This window comes from Monodon monoceros, unplaced genomic scaffold, assembly GCF_005190385.1.
Source record: "Monodon monoceros isolate NGI ecotype Baffin Bay Population unplaced genomic scaffold, NGI_Narwhal_1 Super_Scaffold_14, whole genome shotgun sequence".
NCBI lineage: Eukaryota > Metazoa > Chordata > Mammalia > Artiodactyla > Monodontidae > Monodon > Monodon monoceros.
The window spans coordinates 72,002,416-72,029,316 of record NW_021703770.1 but is presented as its reverse complement, the minus strand read 5'-3'; the positions used below and the strand labels follow the sequence as shown (position 1 = coordinate 72,029,316).

Genomic DNA, 26,901 nt, shown 5'->3' with positions numbered 1-26,901 from the left:
CAGGCCTCAGCGCGTATGCACGAGAAAACCAGGGGCAGGGCAGGCCAGAGACTCACGAGAGACCCTGCTAAAGATTCAGAGAACAAAATCCCCCTCGCTTCCCGGAAGCTTCTCTTGTAAAAGCAAAACCTGGCCCAGGGAGAAGCGCAGGAAAGCCTTCCACCGCTTCTAAGAACCGGTACTTGCCAAAGGTATCTGACGCGGGCAGGGACAGAGTTCCACTCCCCACCCTCCTCTACCACTGAAGGAATAAACTACTTGGTAATATTTCAAATGGGCTCAAGAGAATGTTTTTAAAAACTAAATTTAATGATATTTCAAGATTCTGTATGTGTCTATACTTTTAACATTTCTTCCCAATTACCGAATTCTAATTCAAATAATTCAATTTACTTAGAACAGTCACTGAAGTTGTCTGACGTTATCCAAAGGATCGATTGTCCCATCAGATAAATTTTTCAAGAAATAAAGAATACTTCTTTCAGGGATTCTATACAGCATATTCCTGAGGTTCTCTCTTGTTTTCCAGAATACTTTTTTTTTTAAAAAAAAGAATTGAGAAACAATTCTTACTTAATACCAGGTCACCTGATTGAAAGTAGAAAAATTCAATGAATCAATTCATTATTGACAAAAACTAGAGTTTACCATCGTGCCACTAAACATTAAGCCCCAATATTCAACTGTGTCACTCGTAAAGCGTGGATGTGGTCATACCGCCCCTCGCTATAAAAGCACCAGCAGATAATCACTCTGGTCAACGTCAAGGCCTTTTAGGTCCCAATTACCGATCAAGTGATGTCAGATTCTTTCGGTGTCACGTGGACTCAGGGCGCCTCCCTCCTCTGTGCTGCTCACGTGACCGTCTCTAAAGGAGCACTTCCTGTCCCATGTTTCCCTGTCGAGCAAAAGCAGAAATCCTGGGGCACGTTACCTGCTCCTCGCTCAGACTCTGTATTCCCCTGGTCACCAGCTTCTGTGCGTTTTACCTCCAAAAACTCTTAAATCTATCACTCCCTCTTCCCAGTGTTGGTTTTGAAGTGTGGCAGCTATCGCCACCATCCGTCCATCCGCTGTCCAGGGACGGGGAGCCTCCGTATGCACATTTTATGCACATTTCGAGTGGTCTGGGCCCCTTCAATGAAAACAGCCCTACTCTTGTGACGATTGCGGTTCTCTTATTTGATGCCAAGAGATGCGCATTTATTTACCTCCCCTGCTCTGTCCCCTGAGCCTAAGCACTCTCCAGATTCTTTGGCGAGGATCTGAAGGTCACGGGGAGCTCAGGTAGCCTCATCTATCTCCATAGCAATTATTTATTATGTAAATGAGTTACTGCCTACTGGCTTTAGACATCAGCATCATGAATCCAGATAAGGATGATCTTCTCCTAAGAGATAGATCCTTTCTAAATTTGTCACCAAAAATCCATTTTCAAGGCTATACGCCTACACAGTATGGTAAAATAACAATACCATCCTTTTGAGTCTTCCTCCGGAAAGCACACAGAGGCAAACTACCTATAAAATAAAGTCAAACTCCTGAGCATAGCATTCAAGAGCCTTTAAAGCCTAATTTGTCTACTTCTCCAGGTTCATCCTTCCGCATACATCTCACCCATGAATGATTCATCTTCTGGTCCTGAATATACCCTGCATTTTATTCAGTACTGAGGTGTGCGCATGTTTTAACCTAGGTAGCTTCCTATTAGGACTACAGTAATGAATCTCAGTTTTTCCATTCAACAACGTATCTTGGACATCTATTTGATATACACATGTAGCGATTTTTTAAATGATTTTTTTAATGGCTGTAAAGTATTCCATAATGAATTCCTATCACAGTTCATTTAGCCATTTTCCTATTTAGGGACCACTGGATTGTTTCCAATTTTTCAAATATTGGTTGCAATGAACCTTCATTTATATGCATCCTTGTGCACTGAATGTGTGAATTTATCACTAGACTGGATGCTAAGAGAGGTAACTGTTGATCATGTGGTACACGCCCATTTTAAATTATAACAGAAACTACCAAATCATCCTCCTGACTGGCTACACTGCGGTACTTTCTCACAGGTACTGAGTGAGAGTTCCCATCTCCACATTCTCATCCTTTAAGGTCAACAAACTTTAATTATTTGCCAATCCTCTGAGTAAAAACGCTATCTCAGTGCAGTTTTAATGTGCACTTTCCTAATTACTAGTGGGCTTATGAATCTGTTATAATTATTGGCATTTATATTTAGGCCATTTTTAGACCACATGCTTAGACCACTTTTAAGTTGGATTTCTTTTCTTACTAATTTATTATTTTCTAAGCCGTGTTGTAAATGACTTGTGGTGATCTGCCCCATATTTTCATGTGTCTTTTAGTTCTGTCTTTTTTGAACAGTTTTTGTTTTTTTGCATCTTCTTTAAGACCTTCCGTAGTTGGAGATCATCAAATATTTTCCTATATCTTTTCCTGCTGATCTGGAATACCACTTTTATCATTTACTAAATTCACATTTCTGACTTTTTAATCTGTTTGATCTGTTTGTGATGATCCTTTCCCTGTACCAACGCCGTAATTTTAATCATTATAAATGCTAATGGTTTTGATACGATAGGGGAAAACTTCCTCTTTTGTTTTTTCAAATTTGTCTTGGTTATTCTTGTTTGCCCTTTCATATGAATTTTAGACGTTTGATGAAAACGTGTTAGAAGTCTACTGAATTGGTAAAGGAACTGGGAGTGTGGGCTGTAGAGCAACATCTCTACTACGCTGAGACTCTCTATCCACTTCACCTTTTCTGAATTCCATTTGTAAAGTATACAGTTTCTCCATAAAACTTTTACGTGTTTTTTGGTTAGATCTAGTCTCAAGTAGCATTTTTCCTTTCCATTTTAAAAATGATTATTGGTGGTATATGAGTAGTTACTAATTTTGTGTTTATCATATGCCCATTTCCCTTGCTAACTAATCTTATTAGTACTGATAGGTGGATTCACTTGGCTTTCAGGCATCTCTTCTTTTCTCGTCTCTGTACTTATTTCTAGGAGCTCCAGGACAATGTTAAATAGTAGTGGCGAGAGCCTCCTTGTTCTGGTCCCTACTTATGGGGCTCGCTTTAATACTTCTCCACTTCTCCAATGTGGATCATCTTTGTTGAAGATTCCTGGTACATTCCCTTTATTGAAGTAGTACCTTTTAGTCTTTGCTTCCTAAGATTTTTTTTTATTATAACTATTGAATTTTATAAAACTACATTCTATGAGACTGACCTGCAAATCTCCTTTTTGTGTTCCCCTTAGTTTCAATAGCAAAGTTCTGCTAGCTTTGTAAAATAAACTGTGTAGCTCCACATTTTTTCCTACACTCTCAAACACAGATGGGCATTATCTGTTCCTTAAAAGTTTAGTGTAACTTGTGGGCTCTCGGCCCTTTGTGAAGGCAGGAGGACAGACTTTGACCACTGTTCCAATTTATTTCATGATTACTGGTCTGTTCTGTTTCTCTCTCCTTCTTGAACCAATTTGGATCATTTCTCTTTTCCTGCAAAACTGTCTATTTAATTTTTAAACAAAATGGTGTGAAATAGTTACTCAATTTCTTTCCCACTCATTCTTCAAAGCCTTGTTCAAAAGTTACTTTCTCCATGAATAGTGCTTTTACTTTTGTCCCATAGAAACAAAAATGAACATTTATGGAGCATTCACCTGACAGGCACTGTATTGGATCCATAATAACTATCTCATTTGGTCCTCACAGAATCCCTGCACTGATGAGAAAACCCAAGTAAGAAAAGCCCATGTAACTTACTCAAGGTCACACAGTGGTACGGCCAGGACGCAAGCCCACATGTGTCTGACTCCACGGCCTGTGCCCTTCCCCACACCACACCTCCTACTAGAGGTGTGCCCGTGCTAATCTGCACCTGTGATTTTCAAATGCTGGTTGCCATCCCCCATTGAGTTATGCAATCACTTTAGTCAGTTATAGTCAGCATTTTTCTTTTTAAATAAGAGAGAGTAGAATAGAAAATAGAGCAGATCGCATGAAGACAGTATATACACTTTTGATGAAATAGTATATACCTGTATGTATATACTGGGTGGCAAAATGCATTTCTTGCTAGCAATAAGAATCAAAACTTTGATAGCCTAAAAATATACCTTGAAAATACTAGGAACCTTGAACATAGTAGGTGTGTGAAGTTGAACTTAATAGTGACCAAGAAACAAGTGATGTATTTTAGTGCTTTCCAAATTATTGGAGAAAGATGCTCTGTAATGGTGAGAGCTAACATTTGTTGAACTTTTATTATGTAATAAAAATTATTCTAAGTACTTTACATCAAGGCCCAGTGAATCCTTCCAACAACCCATTTTACAGAAGAGGGAAATGAAGTCCAGAAAAGTTAAGTATCTTGTTTGAAGAGAAGGGTTATTTACATAGTCTTAAAGGAGTTCTCCCAAGACATCTATCAATTACAAAGTAAAAAATAGCAACTTTGTGGTGGAGAAACCTAACAGACACCTCCTTAACCACGTGATCAAAGTCACCATCACCAATAATAAAACATGTCAACATCATGAACCTCGGATACAATGTGCTGAGAAGGACCCACCATCAGAGGGATTCTTATCAAAAATGCACAACTTCAATCAATTTATGGAAAACATCAGATCTAAATTAAGAGACAGTCTACAAAATCACTGAGCAGTACTCTTCAGAAGTCTGAAGGTCATAAAAGACTAAAAAACCCTCAGAGATTGGAGGAGACGTGACAACCAAATGCAGGATGGGATCCTGGTAAAAGGACACTGGCAGGGAAACTGGTAAGATGTGAATAAAATCTGTAGTTTGGTTGATAGTATTATACCACTGTTAATCTGATAACTATACAAACGGTTATGTAAGATGTTAACATTAGGGGAAGCTGAGTGAAAAATAGGAACTCTGCACTATTTTTGCAACTTTTCTGTAATTCTAAATTTTTTTAAATGAAGTTTAAAAAAATCCTAATTGTTGCAAAAGGAAGGGAGGAGGAGGAAGAGGGAGAAGGGAGGGGAGAAGAAATCAGGTAACCTGTCCAAGGTCCCCCCGCGGTGACTGGCAGGGCCTCCTTCGAACTCAGGAGTCGGACCCAGGAGTCCTTCCCTGGGGGAAAGACAGAGGAGGGGAAAGGAAACTCTTACCCAACTGAAGGACAGCGGGAATGTTCTCCTGAAATCCCAATTTAATTTTCCCATAAAAAACTCTACTACATATGGTTTAATTTATAGAACGCTTTTACTGAATAAAATATGTCCATTTCTTTAAAAATTAATAGTAAAATGTGAAGTAAAAAAGTCAAAATTTTTATAGTTTAAAGGCTGTAAGCAACTTGAGGGTAGGGGCTTCACTGACAGACTACCTAGAAATGCAGGTATCTAAGAAATACCAAATTCATGTTTCTTGATGTAGTAGAATCAGATTCTTTTGAAAAATGATAAAGCACTTACTTAATATACATTAGAGGGTAAAATTTAACTTCAAAACAGGAAACACTGGATAGATTCTTATACAAAGATACTTATAGTAAACCAGATATAAACAAACAACAGCTCAATAGGTAAGTAAATTAGTTATAGGATTTACAGAGTCCATACAGTCATTATAAGTCATGTAAGGAGGCTTAGGGACATGAAAATACTAGTCTGCCACACAAATAAAAAACAATAAACACACAGAATTCAACTGCATGGTAAATTTTAGGTGACTATTATTTTCTTCTTTATTTTTACTCGCCACATTTTCTAAAATGAACATTTTTATTTGTTAAAAAATTCCTCTGAAGATTCTTTACAAAGCATAAATTAAAACTGATTTGACATCAAGACAAAATCCAAATATGCACACAAATGCCTTTTGTGTGTGTCACTAAAGAACAGAGTAAAGAAAATCATTTTAAAAAGCATCACTTATCTTACTAAAATATGTTATTATAAATAAAACATTAAAACATGGTAAGAACTATATATTTTACTTCCTCTGAGCCAAAGGTGCATATTTTTAAATACCTCAGAAAAATAAATACCTCAAAATTATATATGCTGCTACAAAATAAGTTTAACACTTGAATTTATCCACATTAAATCATGTCTCCCGAAACAGAAAAAAATTCAAATTCCTTACAATATATATTACCCTGAAGTATAGGGGGTTATAAGTGGGAGGGGGACATCGTTTCCCGAGTACTGTAAACGAGGCCACTGAATTTCTGTCTCACTGCCTTAAAGACAATGAACGAGAGCAGTCCACATAGGCACGGTCTCTGGTCACGGAATGCTGAAACAGCATCCCACCTCCGGTGAACAACCACGAGCAGGTGTGAGAGTTGTACGGACGGGCAACGGCCTTCGTATTCATGGGTAAATACTATGAATTCAACACATCGAAGGCATGTGGTTCCTGTTTGCAAAGCTGCTGTCTGTCGACCACTACACTCTGACCCTGAGCCCAACCAGGGACAAGCCTGCGACGCAGCACAGATCAGAGGAGCCCAGGCCTGGAACCAGGAATCAGAGGCTGCATCCTGGCCCTTCTCCCTGGTGTCCTGGCGTGCCTCGGGCACATAACAACCTCGCTGTTCTTCAGTTTCCTTATGGGAAAACTGTAAAATGGAGATAACACGTGGACTCTCTCTACAGCATTATAAGAGCTGATGCATGATAAGCATTGACTGTAGGGCACAGTCAAGTGCTCAAAAACGATTTGCAGGCCTATGTAGGATTAAAATGACAACACGTCAGCTGAATAAGTCACACAGCAAACGGAAAACGGGTACATTTTGGTATATATATTCTATCTAATTTAATGTTATTACTATTTAATATTATTTTTCATTTTTAAAAAATCTCTACACTGGGAAAGTCAAACTTATTTTGAACAAAATGGAAGTAAACGCAAAATAAAGCAATTTCAAAACAGTTTTCTATACTGTTTTAATTCATCTCTTACTCTCTTAGATTCTTAACTCTTAATTTTTTATTTGAGCTTAGAGTAATAGTCTACATTAATACGTGGTTCTTTGTTTAACAGAAACTAGTGTGCTCAGAAAAAATCATTTTAAGAAAGACATATATATGCACAATGCATGCAAACAGGTAACAGGAAATAGTAACTATCCCTTCCATTATATTTTTCAATATTTCGTCAATCAACAAAATGGAAGGGTAACACGGTTTCAGCGCCACCCACACGAAAAGGAGCCCAAAACTCAAAGTAATCTCGCTTACCGTGCCAGACGGCCGCGTGTCCATCCCACAGCGTTGCCACCGTCTTCCTGGCACCGTCCCATAAATTATGAGAGTAAGCTTCTTTTAATACATTCTTCCTCTTATAAATGTGTAAGAAAATAATAGTAAGGTAGAGAAGAAAGATAGTAAAGTAAGGAAGTATTAAAAGTATGAGTGGTGTAAAAACCCACAAGAGATAGTTTGCAAAATTCCAGTAGTCCTCCAGTTGCTCCACACCAAACCATTCTTCAAGTACGTGGATCAGACAAGTCATGGAGGGCATGGAATCCTGTCCTGTCCCACAGGTTTGATTTTTGTCTATCATTTTTCTTTAGGTGAAAATGACAAATTCAGTCTCTTTCTTCGACGTCATGGCAGGTCTTTAATTTAGCCACTAAAAGGGAAAAAATAATCCCAAGTTATTCTCTTCACAGCTGAAATGTTAAATGTTTTAGCCTACATGAATACTGTGTAGTCATTTCTTAATACCAAAAATGAGTAGATTGTTAACAAGTTAACTTTGTTGCAGATTTAAATGTGAAAATGGGTTTCATTTGTGAAGAGTGTTGGGTTTAGCTTCTGAAATAACTCACAAGCTACAATTACAAGAGGAAAATAAAGCTGATGGATGAAATTTCAGATTGATCTTAATAATTTGACTTATATCTTAATGGATCACACTGAACGTTTGTATCTTAAACGAGGTTATGTTGAGATAACTGTTCTTCATAGAAGAAAGCATCAATATCTGATTCAATAGAAGTAAAACCCAATTCTTAGGAAACGATGACATACATTTTTAGATATTACCTTTTACAAGCAAGTTTACAGAAAAGCTCTCTGTTCCTCTGACATTATACAATAATACAAATTTGTCAGTGTCATTTTTATCTTATAGTCACTAAAATTTCTCTTGTATCTTAAATGATTGAAAGAATACAGCATGGGGCTTCCCTGGTGGCGCAGTGGTTGAGAGTCCGCCTGCCGATGCAGGGGACGTGGGTTCGTGCCCCGGTTCGGGAAGATCCCACATGCCGCGGAGCGGCTGGGCCCGTGAGCCATGGCCGCTTAGCCTGCGCATCCGGAGCCTGTGCTCCGCAACGGGAGAGGCCACAGCGGTGAGAGGCCCGCGTACCGCAAAAAAAAAAAAAATACAGCATGCAATTATTCTATGTCATTCTCTAAACCATTCACTTAACTTACCAGAAATGAGATAAATATCTTGTCCCAAGCTTCAATGTCTGTATTCTGAAAAACACAGTATATAAAAGGAAGAAAAATGATTTCAAAAAAGATAATCATTAATACCCAGAGATAGAATTTCCGTAAAATAAATGGCAAGACACATTCAGCAATGTGTGACAATTATGCTTACAGCCCTATACTAGTATATCACAATTAAAAATTATACTCACACTACTCTCTATACACTGTTTTAGTTCCACACTATGAAGCCCCACCTAAGACATTTTTTAAATTCACAGCTATAGAAACTGCGCTTCTTCAGAGAAAAAGTATGAAGTTAAGATGTGTAACAGACTCTGTCTCTTTTTAGTCATTGCCAGATAACGAGCTGATGGTCAGACATGATATTCGATGGTGCAGTCACATCAGCCTCATGGTCATGTTCTCCTACAGAAGATTTCCTTCTTCCATCACTGTTTTCTCTGCTTCTGATTCCACCCTTAGAGATATTTTATCATTATTCCATACCATATAAACTTAATGAACATCATCTCAAGTCCTCTGAGGATGAGGCAGGAAATGAAAAAATGAAAGAAAGGGATGGAGGGAGAGGGAGAGACAGATGTACAAGAGCAACTACATGTTGTCTTGAAGCCAAGATTATCTTGCTGATAACTAGCATGTTAGCAGGGCACAGAACTGACTTGTTCTTCCAGCGTTAGAGGATTTAGTCCAGTTTCCTTGTAACCAATAGCATTTATCTGTGAGAAACCTGGGCCTGTTACGGTAACAGAAGGTGGACACAGCACACATTAAGCCCACAACCTGTGTTTTATTTACATCACATTTTAATCAATCCATCTAAAGAGGCAAACTGCTAAAATTTACCAGTGTTTGATCATTTAGCGTGCAACTGAGCAAAACTTACTACTTTTTAAAATGAGAGCTTTCCTCACTAGGATGGCTATATTCAAAAAAAAAAAAAAAAAGGAAAATAACAAGTGTTGTTGATCATATGGAGAAATTAGAACCTTCATACATTGCTGGTGGGAATACAAAATGGTGCGGTCACCATGGAAATCAGTCCTCAAAAAGCTAAACATAGAGTTACCATTTGACCCAGTAATTCTAGTCCTAGGTATACACCCAAGAGAACTGAAAACATATATTCACACAGATATCTGCATACAAGTGTTGACAGCAGCATTGTTCATAATAGCCAAGAAATGGACAACCCAAATGCCCATCCACGGATGGATAAAAATATGCTATGCCCAGAAAACAGAATATTATTCAGGCACAAAAAGAAATGAAGTACTAGTTCATACTACAATATGCGTGAACCCTGAAAACATCATACTAAGTAAAAAAAAGTCAGATACTGAAGGCCACACCTTGTATGATTCCATTCACATGAAATACCCAGCACAGGCTAATCCACACAGACAGAAAGGTTAGTGGCTGCCAGAGGCTGGGGGAGGGGGCAATGAGAAGTGACTCCCAATGGAAACAGAGGTGCCTTTTGGGGATAATGAAAATGTTCCGGAACTGGATGGTGGTGATGGTTGTACGACCTTGTGACTATACTAAAAACCACTGAGTTGCACATTTTTAAATGGTGAATATTACAATGAATTGCATATCAACAGAAAGAGCTTCCAAATAGTAATACATTAAAGCTTATGACAGCCTCTCAAATATGTTAGAAGAAGCTCTTCCCAGGCCTGAAAACCAATCATTTTGGTGATCTGACCCGTACTGCTTAATACAATTGTCCCAATAATCTAGTCTCAGGACTTGCCTGGCGCTCCAGTGGTTAAGACTTCACCTGCTAAAGCAGGGGGCGCAGGTTCAATCCCTGGTCAGGGAGCTAAGATCCCACATGCCTGGCAGCCAAAACACCAAAACATAAAACAGAAGCGATATTGTTACAAATTCAATAAAGACTTTAAAAATGGTCCACATCAAAAAAATCTTTAAAAAAGATCTAGTTTCATTTCCAATTTTTAATAGGATTGTAAAATCTTGTGATTTTAAAACCCTCTTTAGTACCTCGTGCCACCCAAATTGGTAAAAGAACTATACCTCTTGTCCATAGTTATGTTCTGATTTATTACACACACTTAACACACACAGTAGAGGGGAGAGGGACAGTGCAAAGGCAGACACCCAGGGACAGAGGCTATGCGGACCCCTCACAAGATCCTGCCGTCTGCTAACAGCGTCCAAGTGCTGCACGCAAGGACCTGCTCCAAAAATGATCAACCCAGATTTTGATTTAAAACCTTCCAGAACAGAAAACTCAAAAGGTGCCCTTTCCACCATCAGAACCGTTCATTGAAATGCTAAAAAGACCTTCCTTACACTTACTTCCCTGGAATTTTCCCCATAGACCTAGTTCTGTACCATTGAAACTCTCCCATTAGACAACCTCTTAAGTTTTAGGACAGCTATCACAAAGCTACAAAAGCCTCTTTTCTAGTCAGAATCCTTATTAATCCTTTCATCCACTCCTGAGACCTGGTTCCGTAACCTTTCACCACTCAGGTCACGCCCTGTGACTGACTCTGCTTATCCAATATGGAGCGGAGCAGGTAGAGTAACCCACCTGGGCCTGGGTTTGCTAAGATCTATAAAACTGGGATAACAGTAGAACTTAGATATACTACATTAGATGATGGAGGTGCCATGGAGACAACATCCCGCAGGCAAGGGGGTAAGGAGAAGGCTGCTACGTTATACAGCGTGGTCTGGGAAGGCTTCTCTAAAAGGATGTTTGAGCAAAGACCTGAGGACGTGAGGAAGCAAACCGTGCGGGCATTTGGAAGAGAATTCCAGCTGAAAGAACGGTGAGTACAAAGGATGTGCACTTGGAGGGGTCAGCAAAGCAGTCGGGTTGAGGAAGAGGGACGGGGCGGGGGGGGGCGCAGTCAGAAGTGAGGAGCACTGCAGAACTCTGTGGGCCAGCTTTCACCTAAGTGAGATGGAAAAGGCACCAGAAGGGTGGGTTCTAAATGACTGCTGTGTTGAGAATACACTGCACAGGGAGCAAACAGGAAGTTATTGCAGTCACTGAGATGCGTGATGAACAGGTGTGCCAGCGTGCGGGCTGTAAGACATGATCAGCTTCTGGATGTATTTTGAGGATAAAGCCAACAGGATATGCTGGTGAATCCATGTAGAACGTGAGCGAGAGAAGTCCGATATGGCCTCACGGTGTCCAGGCAACATGGGTTTGTATCCTGGGAAGCTCTGCCACTGACTGTGTGACCCAGACAAGTTACTTAACATCAGTTTCTCCATCTATAAAATGAGAACAACAGTACCTTCCTAATGAGACTGTCGTGAAGAAAGCTCAGAAGCGTGCCTTCCACCATAAAGGCAGTAAGCAAGCGTTACTCTCATCATTGTTAGCTTGCTTGTGAGGATGGACTTGCCAGAGACAGGTTTACACACCCCAGGAATTCCTGGCCATCAGGGATTCAGGTCTGAACACGTTAAGATTCTACTGGACATCCACGTGGAGATGGTCAGAAGGCAGCTGGACACAAGCAGAGTTTAGCGGGAAGGTCAGGGCTAAAGAAATATACCCGAGATTCGGTGACATAGAGACCAGTATTGAAAACCGTACAACTAAAGAAGGTCCCTTTAGGGAGTGAATATAAAATAAAAAAGTTTCCAAGACTGAGCCTTGGGGCATTCAACATTTTAGAAGCTGGGAAGCCAATGAGGAACCAGCATTCTCCTTCCAGGCGTGGTATGTTGGATGTCAAAGTAAGAAAGTGTTTGAGGAAAGGAGTCCTCAGCTGTTTCATATGACACTCGGAGGTCTAGTAAGATAAAGATCATTGATCCTTGGATTTTACAACACAGAGGCACTGACAAGCCCTGATAAGACCGGTTTTGATAGAGTGGGGATAAAAGTCAGGTGGAGAAAGTTCAAGAAAGAATGGGAGGGAATGAATTGGAAATAGCAAATACGGACAACTCCTCAGAGAATTACTGTTGCAAAAAGGAACAGAAAAACAGGTGGGTATCCAGAAAGGAATGTGGATCAAGTTTGTTGTCTTACGATGAAGAAAAATACAACAGCTTTTAATACCAGTGATGATGTATCAATGAGAGAACAAGAAATGGATGATGCAAGGGAGATTACTGTTGAGGCCTCGGCCAGAGGGGATAGAATACAGTGTATAAAAAAGAAGATGCCCCAAAAAGACTTACATCCCTCGGTTTTTAATTCATTTACTCAACAAATATTTATCAAACAAGTATGTAGTTTGTGCTCGGCACTATTCTAAACACAGGGGAATATGTCACTAAATAGATGGTTATGAGAAAACATATGTAAAAGCACTTAGAATAATATGCCTAGCACATACTAGGCACCTAACCAAAGCTGGCTAACTAAACACGGATGTAAACTCTTTTCATCCAAATTTTTGACAAAAATGTGGACCAAGACAGTGTCCTAAAATCTGTCACTAGAGAACTATCAAAGGAATTTAAATAACAAGCTTTTGAATTGATAAAATACTTACTTATGATAAAATGGAAAAATGTCCTTAGAACTCAATGAATACAACCTCTTAATTTTGTGGAAAAGTTAAAAATAGAAAGCCAAGTTGACTTACCCAGTTACTAAATTAATTCAGTGAAAAACCAAGAGCCAAAATTAAAACCCAGTCCTCCTACTTCCTACTCTGATTTTCATTATACTTCAAGTCTCTCTCTCTCTCTCTCTCTAACAGAAAGGCTGAAAATATTAAGATTGCAATTTCCATCTTCCCTCTACTTCTGCCTGGCTCTTCTTCCCCTCCAATTTACCATAGGCTGTACGTGACTCTCTACCACTTTATTTTAATCCAATAAAAACTATAATTCTTAAAAGATGTTTTGGGGGAGATGTAATATTTTAGTTACCAAAATTCTAGGTTATTTCCTAACCCCTCCCCCCCAAAAAATCTCCAGTGAAACAGTCCTATGCATCACATATTTTCCCATCTGGAATTCACGTAACTTGTAAGAAAAAGTTGACAAGTTGAAATATCAGCATGTTGATATTGATGGCAAGGAACATTTACAATAATTAACTTTATAGATGTTTAAAATCAGAATATTTCAAAAACTAATAAAACGGGATTTTTTTGTTTTGTTTTCTACAAAAACTTAAGGAAATAAATCTATTCCTTTTTTTTTTTTTTAACCATTACTGGTACTTTTAGCACCATGTATGGTAGCAGATTCATTTCTTACTTTTAGTATGTGAGCCACATTGAGGATGTGCTGAAAATGCCAATTACAAGAAATACTCACTGAAATCCAAATTAATTTTCCCTTTTCCTTTTTGCAGATTTAATAATGGTTCAACAGGGCTTTTGTACTCAGTTTTAGTGAGTACACTCTACTTCAAACCATCAATAAAAATGAAGTTTAATATTTCAGTTATGATATCTGGCAAACTCAACCATTTTATCTCTAAAGCAGTATCTTTTGGATTTCAACCTTCGAACTCTAGGTTCTGAGATGAATTACCTTTCAAGGTGGTTTTTTATGTTATTGGTTTTTTTTTTTTTTCAATCCTAGAATGTCCTTCGACTCCTAGCTAGAATCTTCCACTCTGTTTCATAATTATTGTTCCACCCTTATTTTCTTAACTATCCTCATCCCCAAATGTTAACACAACCATACTGGTGTAACCGTGCAGCAGTCTTATCTTTTTGAGTCACTAACATGAGTAAGGCAGCAGCAAGGATGCGGGAATAAACATTTCATTTGAACATTAACCTTCTACTTCCACTCACCAGTAAATGCGGCCAAAATATTAGGGGCCATTCTAAACGTCTGGATTTTATCTTAGCTCTTACATATTCTAAAGGAATACCAAACCAACTTCAGCATCCATCGCACAAGCCAAGTCCTAAGTGCCCCGACAACCTTCAAGTTTGAACATGCTTCAAGAGGAAGCTGCCTGGGCGATCTCAACCAATGCCACGCACCAAACACTGATTGCTTTTTTCAAATCCAGCAGCGCTGCTCCAGTTTTCGACATCCTGGTTTGTGCACATGTATCCCTCGTATATCATCAGCAGCTGGAGGGCTGAGCCCTGTTTCACAGGCTGCAGACTCCGGAGACCGAAACAGTGCCAGGCGCCTCCAGAGTATGGACCTACCCGGACTATTACCAGCACAGGTGAGAGGTTGGATACCCACTTCGGTCCTTCCAGCAGTCCGAGGAAGCAGGTCCTACGAATCATCCCTATTTACAGATGCTCACAGCGAGGCCCAGGAGGGTTCCGTGGCCCGCCCGGTCACACAGGTGGTATAAAGGGGCATCGACCAGGACCCCCGCTGGGACTGAAGTGTGTGGACGCGACCCCCTCCCCACGACCACCTTCGGCTTCACACAGTGGGCTCCATTCGCCTCCCTATCAGAGCGGCCCCGGGAAGCCCAGGGACCTGCAGGGACGGGGGAAGGCACCTCGCCCCGAGCCAGGTGGAGGCCGCACCCGCCGAACTGCAGTGTTTGGGGCTCGAGGGGAGATGCGGGCCGAGGTGAATGGGCTCGCTGTGACCCAGGCAGGGCCTTCCCTCCCGGCCACTCTGGGGCCCCAGCCGAAGCCCGAGTCCTGCGGGAGGCCGGGGACTCCGCGCGGCCGCGGCGCCCCGGCCCCCGAGGCTGGCAGGGCGCCGAGGAGCGCGGGGAGGCCCAGGCGGGGACGACGCACCTCGGGCAGCAAGCAGAGGGGGCTCGGCTCGCCCTCACCCTGCAGCAGCGGCGGGAGCTCCTCGGTGGCTCACTCGGGGAAGCAGAGGCACTCGAACAGCCGTTCTCCCCGAGAGACCCGGAAGGAAAAAGCCAAGCGCCGGCTGCAGCCCGAGCAGCGTTGAGTATGACACCGCCCGTCGCCCCGCCCCTTCCTGTGTCCCCACCCCCGGAACCACTTCCGTCTGCGGCTTCTCTCGTGCTCCGGGGTGGAGTGCTCGTGGGCCCGTCCCTCCTCCGCAGCCGGGCGCGCCTCCAGTCCTGCCCTCGGTCCCCAGCAGCCGAACAGCGGCCGGGAGGCCTTCCCGCGCACTCTGCCGCGTGGCCGCCTCCTCTGAGGCGCTACGATGTACAGCGAGAAGTGGAGCTCCGTGGCGGAGATGTGTCTCTTCCTTGAAGACCTGCGGGAGGACTCCTGCATCCTCTGCCTCTGCTCCAGGGCGTTTGTGGAGTAAGTCGCACGCGGGCTTCTCGGTTTCCTGACCTGTAGGGGTTGGGGTGGCGATGGATCCCCGGGATCGGGGCCAGAGTGTCCGACCGTCGGGTACAGTGGTGCCTGAGAGAAAGGAAGAACCGTCCTCGGGCTTTACGGCGTGCTCGCCCACGGCCCTGAAGTGATGGAGCAAGTCTGCTCTGCGGGCTGTTAGGAGAGAATGTGGTGGCCCGTGTTTGTCATTTTACACTCGTCAACTGAGGGGACGGTCACAAGCTGCGGGGAGGTGAAATGAAAGCGATCTGGGATGTGATAGCACAGGGCGGAGGTTTGAAGATGAGTAACGTTTCTGGTTAACATCTTTTTTTTAAACCTTAAAGTTTATTAAAGCGCAAATGCACGTAAATAGAACTTCTCATTACCCGGGAGAAAAGATTTAACTATAATCACATCAGTTTTTGAGCCGTGCTTATTTTTGGAAAATACTTGTTTCGGCCACAAATTGCGCTGCGTGGCAGAGTTAGTGGGTAGGAAAGCACTGACTCAAGAATTGGATTTTAGGGATTTTTAAAAATATATATATATACATATATTAGGTGTGTGAGTTCCGCCACTTAATCCTTTTTTTTTTTAATCTCTGAAACGGGTATATCTACCCTAATCCTCTCACTGGCTTATTGTTAGATCCAACTTGTGGAACTGAATTTTATGTGGTACTTTTAATATAGTTTATTTAGAATTATAGAATTAAGACAATTTAAGTTGGAAGGAATTCTTACTATTCGCCATGTGTTTTTGTGGAGTAATCGGCAAATTAATCCGGAAAAAAAATTAAGCGCTGTATTATATTTAATGAAAAAATATTGTCGTCTGGGGACTTCCCTGGCCGTCCAGGAGTTAGGACTCTGCGCTTCCACTGCAGGGGGTTCGATCCCCAGTCAGGGAACTAAGATCTCGCAAGACACAGGGCTCAGCCAAAAAAAAAAAAGCAACATACTGTCGTCTCTGTATTCATGCAGGCGTGTGTTCATTCAGCGAATTTTCTTTGTGCTCCGTCATGGCAGGTACTGGTTAGCACTGGGGTATCTGGCACAGCCCATCCCTACATCCTTAGTTTACTTTCTAGCAAAGGTGATCAGTATTAAGACAGCAGGTACGTAATTATTTGGTTAATTATAGTTGTAAGTACAAGATGGGAGAGAAGTGCCAGGTGCTCTTATAGGAAAAACCCAACCTTTTGCCATGGATCACAGAGATTTCTTAGAGAAAGTAGCATGTGAAAAGTGGCCCAAAAGGTGAGTGGAAATAAACCGGGATATGTTTGAGTGGGCGGAAGCATTCCCATCCAGGCAGAACTCTGTAAAAAGCCTCCAGGGAGCAAAAGAAAGCCTGTGAAAGGGAAACAAAATGACTGGGAAAGAAAAATAGAAGATAGGGTTGGTGAGATACACAGGGTCTAGACATGCAGGACTTTGTAGAGGACAAGTTCAGATTTGCATCTCTGAAGATGCCTCTAGTAGCAGTGATGTGCGGGCCTAGAACGAATCTTGTGTACATACCAGCCAAGGCACATCCTTAGTTCTTAGCCTGCAGCCCATTTGAGTCTTGGTGCTGTCTTCATGAAGTCTCCTTCCCAAAAAAGAAAAGGGGAGGGAATATAAGTTATAAAAAGTTGAGAAAAATACCTTACCTGTAGAAAACAATATGCAACTGGATTTCAATTAAAGCCGCTTTATTTAAAACACAATTGGGAGTTCCCTGACAGTCCAGTGGTTAGGACTCAGCACTTTCACTGCCGGCGCTGGGTTCAATCCCTGGTCGGGGAACTAAGGTCGCGCAGCCAAAAACAACAACAACAAAAATAATTCAATTACCATATAAATCACCAGTTACGTTGCATTTAGTCTTTTTGAGCTAAAATGTGCATTCTTTTCATCACAGATAATTTCATACCTTTCTTAAAACTTGGAAGCTTTACTTCACTTTTTAAAACTACCTTCTAAGTTCAAAATAGGTAAAGAGAAAAGAATGGCTTGGTCTTTTCCTTTAGATCAGTTACTGCTCAAATTATAACCCTTTAGAACAAAAAGATCTTGGAGATACAGTCGTAGAATTGTCACCAGTAGTCACTGAAAAGTCCTCGGGAGTGGGAGACATGCTGGAAGCTCAGAGGCTCGTGAGTATAACCCTGATTTTCTAGGTAGGGAAAAAGTCTGTTTCCAAACTCTAAGAACAATACATTTGATTGTTGGCCAACTTCAAATAGATTATTAAACTGAAAGGTCAGTCCCATGTAGCAGAAAACAGAAAGTGAGCTTTAGCATAGGTGCCAAATAACTGCTCAGTAATTAAGAGATTATTTTCACACCTCCCCTCAAAGGCAGGAAATAGAACATAATATTGTAACTAATTTTTATTTTCTGAGGACATTACATTAACATACTGTCTTATGAGTTCAATAATTGGAGTAATAATTCTGTCTCATCTACACACTTAATTTTCTATACACTGTCTATATGAAGTGGACATATAATTACAGTGTTATAGGGCTGTTAAAAATAACCATTACAGGGCTTCCCTGGTGGTACAGTGGTTGGGAGTCCACCTGCCGATGCAGGGGACACAGGTTCGTGCCCTGGTCTGGGAAGATCCCACATGCCGCAGAGCGGCTGGGCCTGTGAGCCATGGCTGCTGAGCCTGTGCGTCCGGAGCCTGTGCTCCGCAACGGGAGAGGCCACAACAGTGAGAGGCCCGCGTACTGCAAAAAAAAAAAAATAATAATAACCATTACAGGACTTCCCTGGGGGCGCAGTGGTTAAGAATCCGCCTGCCAATGCAGGGGACACGGGTTCGAACCCTGGTCCGGGAAGATCCCACATGCCGCGGAGCAGCTAAGCCCGTGTGCCACAACTACTGAGCCTGCGCTCTAGAGCCCGTGAGCCACAACTTATGAGCCTGCGCGCTTAGAGCCCGTGCTCCGCAACAAGAGAAGCCACCGCAATGAGAAGGCCACGCACTGCAACAAAGAGTAGCCCGGTTCCTGTCTGAGCCAGCTACGTCGGAGGTTCCCAAAGAGCAGTTCAGTGTGTCCGTCACTCCTACGTTTGTCAGTTAGCGTTCTTTGTGGAGCACTTTCCCTTCTCTCCCCATTGTTTGTTCACTCCCTTATTTCTATTAACATGGACTCTGGACTGTTAATTTTTTAATGGATATACTGTTACTATCATCATTTATTTTGGTGTTCCTTTCATCTCAGATGGCTGGTGGGAGCCCCTTGAACTGGCTCCTGAATCCTTTTGATGGGTCCCTGGCGTTCTGTGAGCCCTTCCTAAACTTCCAGCACAATAATATAATTTTACAGTCTACGCTCCAACATGGAAGTGCCATTTCTCCAAGGTGCCCTGGTTCCTTTTAGTGGAGAGCAGTGTTTAGAAACTAAGACTTGGGTTCTCGTTGTGCTCATTGCTGCTGGGTGTTCAGTGCTTCTCCACCCTGGGCGGACACAGTTAGGCAGGCTACAAGCGCATTTCACGTACATACACAAATGTGTGTGTTGAAGAATCTTGGCTGTCGTTATCCTCAGTGCATTTACTTATTTGCTCGGTGTAATCAATCTTGCAACCATATTGACCCTCTTCTCCATCTGACACCTTCATGCCCATACCCTTGGGCACTAGCGGGTACACCGTCGATGCCCTCCTGTGGCTGCCCCCGCGCCCCAGGCTTCAAGTTGCTGGCGGTCCATGGGCATGCTGCCAGAGCACATCTGCCCTTCATCCCCTCCCCCGTTCACTGTCCTGCTGAGTCACCACCTATGTTACGTTTTATCAAGTGTCAAAAGATAAATAAATGGGGGATATGAGATATATCAAGTACACAAGAACTTTGTTTTGTTGAATTTGTTGTTGCTCCCATTAGAAGAGCGGTATTAGCTATTACTCACAGATGGCCTTGTTATGGCAGTTATGCTGGAGTTTATTACAGCTTAATTTACCGGTAGGAAGATAATAGCAAAATTCCCCCCTTTCCTTTATTTTAAGTGTTCTGTTAGGGTTATTTTGCTTATGAAATTCCTATCTTAGTAAAGAAAAAATTTAGAAGTAGATACGTAAAGAAAAGTTCAACTATTCACTTTTTAAAACTCTGAGACTGAATTGTTTTATTTCGATTTATGTTTCAGTTTAATAAAATAAGAACTTAATTTTATGTTAGTCCCCAAAACAACCTTAGCTCAGACCATGAATATCTTATCTACTAGGCAGTGGATAATTTGGCCTATTTGCAAATGGACTAGGGTCTGCGTGTGGGTTTATAGAGGTGTAAGATAAATCTTTTCACGTTTATGCTCACTTTCTACAGCAGATTTAGAGAATATTTCACTGTTTGTACATCACAAGGAGGATCAGATTCTTTCCCCAGTATCCAGAACTGCCACTTAATTTTAATAAATTAGTAGTTATCATTATAGCGTGCTTTGCATGTGATATATACCAAATGCTTTATGTGTGCAATCAGTCCTTATTAGAACCCTGTGAGGTATGTATTATTACCTCTGTATTACAGATGAGAAGAATGTATTAGCAGATAGCTTTTCTGTTTTTTAACCTTTTTATTGGTCTATGCCGCCTTAAGCTTGTTTTTTCACTAAATTTATAGTTTAATTTTTTTCAATACTGACTGTTTAATTTGCTTCACAGAGATCGGAAATTGTGCAATTTGGGATTAAAAGGCTACTACGTTAAAGACGATGGCAACAGTTCAGGTAATACAGTATGAAGCTACATAGCCCTTTTTTTGCTAAAACTAACCATGGTACTATACAGAGGAGAGGTGGGAGCAAAGCAAGGAAATCACTTGCCTGGCCGTGGTTTGTGCAGCTGCCTTACTTGGGAGAGCTTTCTGGGCTGCTCGTGTGTGGCGGTTAAGCCCCGTTTCCTCAGGTCGGAGTTCCCTGGCCCTGGCTTAGGTTTTGGCTTGTTTGGGGAAGCCACTGAGGTATCAGAGCCACCCCGCGCTAACGACCTCCTCTCTTAAATACTTCAACAGTTTTATATATAAACCATTCAGGATAAACTCCAAGTGAACAGCCACAGCCTTTTGGCTGCAGTAAAGAGGCCACAATCTGGATTAACTTTCCCAAATAACAAATAGAATTTGTTCTACGCTTTGAGCCTCACCTAGTTACCTGAAAACCATCTTGGTCTCTGTCAGACTTCCCTCTCCGGGCCCCATTTGTCCTTTCCACACAGATCTTTCATGTTTCTCCGGACACGGGGAAAACTGCGGCCCAAGGTGTAGGCTAAAATCAGCACAAGTACCGTGTCATGTTACCCCTGAAGACCCCCGCCTCTCACAATGGTGGAGCAAATCACTGTGTCTTCACTTACACACTGGATGAAACGTTTGGTTGCATTTCAGTGTTACATTGTACAAATAAGATTTCTCTAGACCCTAGGGCCCCACCTAACATAGGAACACATGCACACCACGAGAGGAGCACCAAGGTGAGCCGATTCATATTCCCTGCTTTGCTCTCTGCTGAGCTTTCCCAAGTTCATTCAGTGGAACCGCCTTCATTATTTAGATAGGTGTCTTTTTCCCCTCTTTCTTTTAATAGAATTTGTGCACTTAAGATCTCTTTTTCTCAGTCTCCATCTTTGCAGTGGGAAGATTCCCTGTTCTGTTGCCTAAGGTCATGTAGCTGGAGTGTAGCTCAGCCCTAGTTTAGTATGCTAATATATAAAGTGTTCATCTCCCATTTTAAAATAGAGCATTTGGATGGCATTTGGCCAATTAGTGGTATGATCTACTTTTAGATACCACATTAGGATAAAGTAAAACTTGTTTTGTTATGATAAAGCAGGTTTTCTCCAAGACCTACAATCAGAGAGCTTGAAAGGATCTTCCAGTTCAGTGGATCTCAGACTTTTAGCAGCAGAACGTTTTCATTAAATGAACTTCCCCACAGAGTCCCAGGGTGTAAATCCAGTCGTGACTGAAGTACCTGTGGAGGGCCTGAAGACCTACCTCTCATCTCCCGTGTTAATAGCTCCTAAAATAACTCCACGAGTCATCATTTTAAACCCACTGATCGAGTGCAGCAGTGCTGCAGATGGGGAATGCAGAAATGTAGACATTTTCCCCGGGGCTGCCCTGCTGTGTTCCCTCGTGCGTCCTCAGTACTGTGCCCAGTACCCAGCGAGAGGAGGTGCTCCGCGGACGGAGCTGAGGGAGCAGCTGGGTGGACAGCGGCCAGCAGAGCCAGACTAGGGCTTGTTCTTGGTTCTTAGTTGGCTGTTCTCTCACAAGTCCATATTCCCATCAGTTCCTTTTTTTTTCCTTTTATTTTTCTTCCCCTTAAAAACTCACATTGACACGCCTTTACTTCGTGCAAGTCATGTAATAACTTTGGGTCTCAGGTTCCTTTTCTTTAAGATGAGGGTGATGAAACCTGCATCTAAATTTTCTCTGAAACTAAGCTAAAGTAACAGTGCTGTGTGCAGGAGAGCAAGCTGCAGAAGAGGAAGAGGGCGGTCGTTCCCAGGGCGCTGCAGAGTCACGTGACAGCAAAGACGCAGGCCCAGATGAAAGTGAACTTGATTCTGAGGCTGAACTCATGAGAAGCATGGGACTGCCACTTCAGTTTGGTAGTGTGTCTGCACATAAGAATTTTGAGGTAAGTATTAGTTTACTTTGCTTGTTTCTGTTTCTTAGTTTGCTTCATAAAATATCACGTGGAATCTTTTTATCCCAAATCTAATGCATTCATGAATCAGGGCACTTCACCTCTTCTTAAATGTACGTACATATTTATAAGTTAACGAAAACCGCAAGTTGTGATATGTCCCATGTGTGGTTGTTCCTCCTCTTGGAAACGTAGATAGTAAGATTCACTTGTTGGTGTAACTGAAACCCAGGTTGGGGGGTTGAGGGTGTTTTGTTTAATTTAATGTCAAAATAGATTTAGATTCTACCTCTTACAGTTTCTGAAGTGTAATTTATATTCAAGTTATTGACCTTTGTAGGTATCTATGAATACTAGAAACAAAGTTAAAAGAAAAAAGAAAAAGAAAAAGCATCAAAAGAAGTACTTGGATGAAATTAAGAGAGAATCTCGGAGACAAGAATGTGAGGAAGGTGACATTTTGGCCTCAGATGATCCATCGTCCTCCGAGAATGAGAGCGCCAGAAGGTGTGAACTTCAAACCGAAAAAGACATTGACGGTGAGGATCTTCCTGCCGAAAATACATTACCTCCAAAGCTGGCAATTACAGAGCTCTGGGAGAAGTACTGGAAGGAATACGGGGGGGAACTGCTGTGGCAAAGCTGGCAAGAAAAGCATGCAGGTCAGACGCCGTGCTCAGAGCCCTGGAACGTCCCTAATACAAAGGCGGAATGGGAGCAGCACTATAGCCAGCTGTACTGGTATTATCTGGAACAGTTTCGGTATTGGGAAGCTCAGGGTTGGACTTTTGATGCTACACAAAGCTGTGATGCAGATACTTGTGGGTCTAAAACAGAAGTTGACACCAAGAAAGACGAAAATCGCACGGAAGCAGATGAACTTTCTTCCACATCTTCATCAGTGGGTAGCGAAAGCTCTAGTTCAGGTGATAAAGATCATAATGAAATTCTTGATGGACTTAGTAATATAAGCCTGAATTCAGAGGAAGTAGAACAGAGCCGATCAGATCCCTCTGTGAGTTGTGACGGACATCAGTGTGAAATGAACAGCAAAAGAGAATGCCCTGCTTCGGGCCAAAGTGAACCAGGTAATGGAGGAACCAAGGAAAGCAGCTTGTCTGGGAACAGAAGCACAAGCCAACCAGCTCAGGGTAAGATTGGCCAAGATTTATCCTGCTGAGTAATGGTTACCAAAATTAGTCTATTTAGCAAAATAGCTAACACTAATCCTTTATGGTAGAGTTAAATAATGCCAGCTGCATTTTATGGTGTAATAGTGAAATGATCTAATCCATCTTACTTTTATGTCACAAGTTATTATCCTTTTATGTAAATAAAAAGAATATTTGCATAGGGTTCTCAAAAGTATCACTCGTTCCTCTTGCACCTTGGTGGCCAGTGAATTACAACTTGGAAATCCATTGAGAAATCTAGTTTTAGAGTGAGCTTGGAATGTCCAAGTTTCTCTGGAGCAACTAAGTTTATAGGAGACGTGCTAAAGGGTAGCCGTGAGCGTACATTTGCCGTTAGGCAAATCTGAATGGGGGTTGTGTCTGGAATTCGTTCGGGACAAGTGAAGTCTTGCTCTGTAGAGAGTCTCAACAGGGCATAAGATGATTTTGTAACTGAACGGATTGATTTCAGGATTCTCATAAAATATCCAGGATAAGGAACTTGGTTGACTCCTGCCTGAGTGATTAAGAAATAATTGTTGAGCAGACTGGTGCCACTGTCGGGACTAAAGAAAGCCAGTGAGAGGTGTGCTAGGAGAAGCTAGAGTAGGCAGATAAGAAGGCTTTTGTGAGGAGAAGGGGACCATCAACTGGTGCAGCAGAAAAGTGGGAGAGGAGGACGTTTTTATAACCTGAACTCCTCCTGAAGCCCACTGACTTGTTGTCTTGGCATCCTTGATGTTTGGTGCTGCAAAAGTCTGGTTCATAGCAACTTTCTTCTCAGCCTCATTCATATATATAAAGCAAAAGGTTTTGGCTTTTTACTTAACAAGTGGGTTTGCTTTGCTCCTCTCAGGTCACTGATCTTACTTCATCCTACAGTTGGAGAGTTACTAATGAGCTTCTCTGTCCTCTTACAATGGAGCTTACTTCAGTATGGTGTTCTCATTCCTTTCTATTTTGCTGTTATTTTCATCCTTTTTTAACGTGGGTATTTTATGTTAGTCTTTTGATAAGTCCTGTTCTTATTTTGACCAGAAACCTTGGAGTGTGTATGTTGGTCAGTAAGTGCTTCCCGTCCCTCCTGTTGATCACGTCCCTTAGCTTACTTTGTTAGACACAGTAAACCTCACAGTCTCTGCCTTCGTGTTGCCTGTTTTCTCAGGCGTGTGTATAGACTGCTTCCGTTGCGTGTTCCCGTAGTGAGGTGTGTAATTAGACACTTCTGCAGTTGGCTCCACTGTGACCGCCCTCGGGATCAATTTGAGAATTCCAGGCTTTCATTTGTTTTGGATCCTCCTTGAGACCAAAACGTAAGGCATACACTGCATCTCCCCATACGTACGCGTTCTACTGTTTGCGGCTGGGGTCTCCTGAAATAGCCTGTCCTCGCACACTAGAGCTCCCGCTGTCTCCAGGGTAGACCCCTCTCCACTTCTGGTCCCACCCAGCCACCTTGCTCCAGTCCGAAGGAATACAGAACACAGACACGTGCCTCAGCGGAGCCACCGCAGGTTATAATCACTCTTTTTAAATGGTGGTGTTTGTCTTTCTGTTACTTCCATTATTTCTTTAAGAGCTATATTAGAGGCAGTTAGATGTATTTGCTTCTTAATAAAGAGAAGTTATTTTTAATCAGATGTGATCATGCCATTTTTAGAGTCATTTAGATTAGAATCCCATCAAAATGTGGTAGCTAACAGCTATCACAGAGGTAACTTTGTGGATTAATTTGTATAGATTTAGACAGCTGTGAGGAAAAAGTAGTTTTATAGTTCACTTTTTTTTTTTTGCCGCACCTCAATGCTTGAGGGATCTTAATTCCCCAACCAGGGATCGAACCCGGACCACAGCAGTGAAGGCATGAAAGCACCGAGTCTTAACCACTAGACCACCAGGGAATTCCCTGTAGTCCACTTTCTGAGTAGTTAGGTCATGGAAACTTTTAGACCTGAATAGACCGAGCTGCACTCTGCACGTAGATGCGTGGAACAGATAGATGTGGCCTAGCATACGGTTCATTGCAGGAGAGGCCCCAGCATACTTTGACTGCCTTTGCAAATGACAAGCGTTGTCAAACCAAGGGCGGAAATCACCTGCAGTACCTCTACCTCTTTAGATTCACAAGAGTCATCAGAAGCAAACACAGTCAAAGACAGACCACGCCTCACCGGCACTGATGGAGATGAGAGTGGCGAAGATCCGCCTGAACAGAAGCCAAGCAAACTCAAGCGGAGGCAAGTCTCACACCGCGTCTCTGTGCAGAACATGTCAGCAAGCTTTAGAGGCTCAGTAGCTTAGTACATAAAAGCGGGCCTCTGCCGTGTGCCTTCCGAACGGTATATGTTGCTTGTTATCTCCTCTGGTTCCTACTAGTCCCTAGAGGCAGAGACTCTGTGTGCACTGATATTCTTGGGCCCTTGTACGTTCTTGTGGGTCCTCCATAAACGTTCAGTGAGCTTAACGTAACTTGCAAGAGTTATTTCTCATCGTTTGCATTTGTTGCTGTCGCCCAGGTAGTAGGGATCACTAGAAGGTATCCCCCAAAGATGGGGATTACTGAGTTACTTATATCACAACCTTCTTAACAACATTTTCTCTTTTGTAATTTTCTTGGTTGGGTTGATACTTCTCAAATGTTTCCTTGTTTGTTTTTAAGGAAAACCTCTAGAGATATCACCTAGGAGATTAGTTAAGGCTGCAGGTTAACTGGTGTTTTCCCGAAAGAAAATGGGGAAATTTATATTTGTTCAGGAATAGAGATCCTACTTGACGTGGTTTAAGATTTGAGTGCTTATTACTGTGTCCCGGACACTGCTAGGGAATTTATCTCATTTGCAAAATCCTGATTCAGGTACTCTTCTTCCTGTCTTCCTGGGTTTGTGAACTGTGGTTGATTGTTGCGTTGGGAAAGTTGGCGTGGGTTGACTGTATGTACCTTTTAATACTTGCCTGAACTGGTGGGCTCTGGAGATAATGACTTATCACTGTTGGCTTTGTTTATTTGTTTAGCCATGAACTGGACATCGATGAAAACCCAGATTCAGACTTGGATGTCGACGGTTCCCTTCTAGGATTCAAGCATGGCTCAGGACAAAAGTAATTTTCCATAAATGCCGTTGTCTTCCAGAAATCTTAACCCCTTCAGCTATCCTAAAGCTCTCTGATATTCAGATAGCGAATAATGGTGATGTATTTCATAACGTTTGAGGTGTTACAATTAAAACACTAACCTCTCTTGCTAGTAAGAATTGTAGAGCTATCACTGTACATTTGATATATTCACATGTATTAGCTCAGTTGCACTTCATAGCAATCCAATGTTTTTATTCTACAAAATTGTAATCATTTCTGTGTACTTCAGCCATATAGTCATTTAAGGCTAGAGTTCATAC

At 42.0% G+C, this 26,901-nt stretch overlaps 2 protein-coding genes across 9 annotated transcripts in view; one reads left to right on the top strand and one right to left on the bottom strand.

The window, feature by feature from the left end:
- Positions 1–15,296, bottom strand: part of TMEM68 (transmembrane protein 68) — a 33,395-nt gene extending 18,099 nt beyond the window's left edge. For 5 of the 8 annotated variants that reach the window (XR_003793591.1, XM_029223117.1, XM_029223123.1 and 2 more), the window contains exons 1-3: positions 15,179–15,296; positions 8,469–8,513; positions 7,266–7,659 (exon numbers count right to left, since the gene is read on the bottom strand). Coding sequence is in view for 6 of the 8 variants with exons in the window: in XM_029223117.1 (XP_029078950.1) it covers positions 7,266–7,590 (325 nt within the window). In the remaining 2 variants the exon portion in view is untranslated. Of the gene's footprint in view, positions 1–788; positions 1,527–7,265; positions 7,660–8,468; positions 8,514–14,623; positions 14,756–15,178 lie in introns of those variants that run through there. The other 3 variants (XM_029223122.1, XM_029223120.1, XM_029223125.1) reach the window with 3 other exon arrangements.
- Positions 15,297–15,419: 123 nt separating this feature from the next.
- Positions 15,420–26,901, top strand: part of TGS1 (trimethylguanosine synthase 1) — a 37,491-nt gene continuing 26,009 nt past the window's right edge. Inside the window, exons 1-6 of the mRNA XM_029223032.1 lie at positions 15,420–15,667; positions 20,347–20,411; positions 22,153–22,325; positions 22,675–23,485; positions 25,626–25,743; positions 26,519–26,605. Of these exons, the coding sequence (XP_029078865.1) occupies positions 15,564–15,667; positions 20,347–20,411; positions 22,153–22,325; positions 22,675–23,485; positions 25,626–25,743; positions 26,519–26,605 (1,358 nt within the window). The 5' untranslated portion in view covers positions 15,420–15,563. The remainder of the gene's footprint in view (positions 15,668–20,346; positions 20,412–22,152; positions 22,326–22,674; positions 23,486–25,625; positions 25,744–26,518; positions 26,606–26,901) is intronic.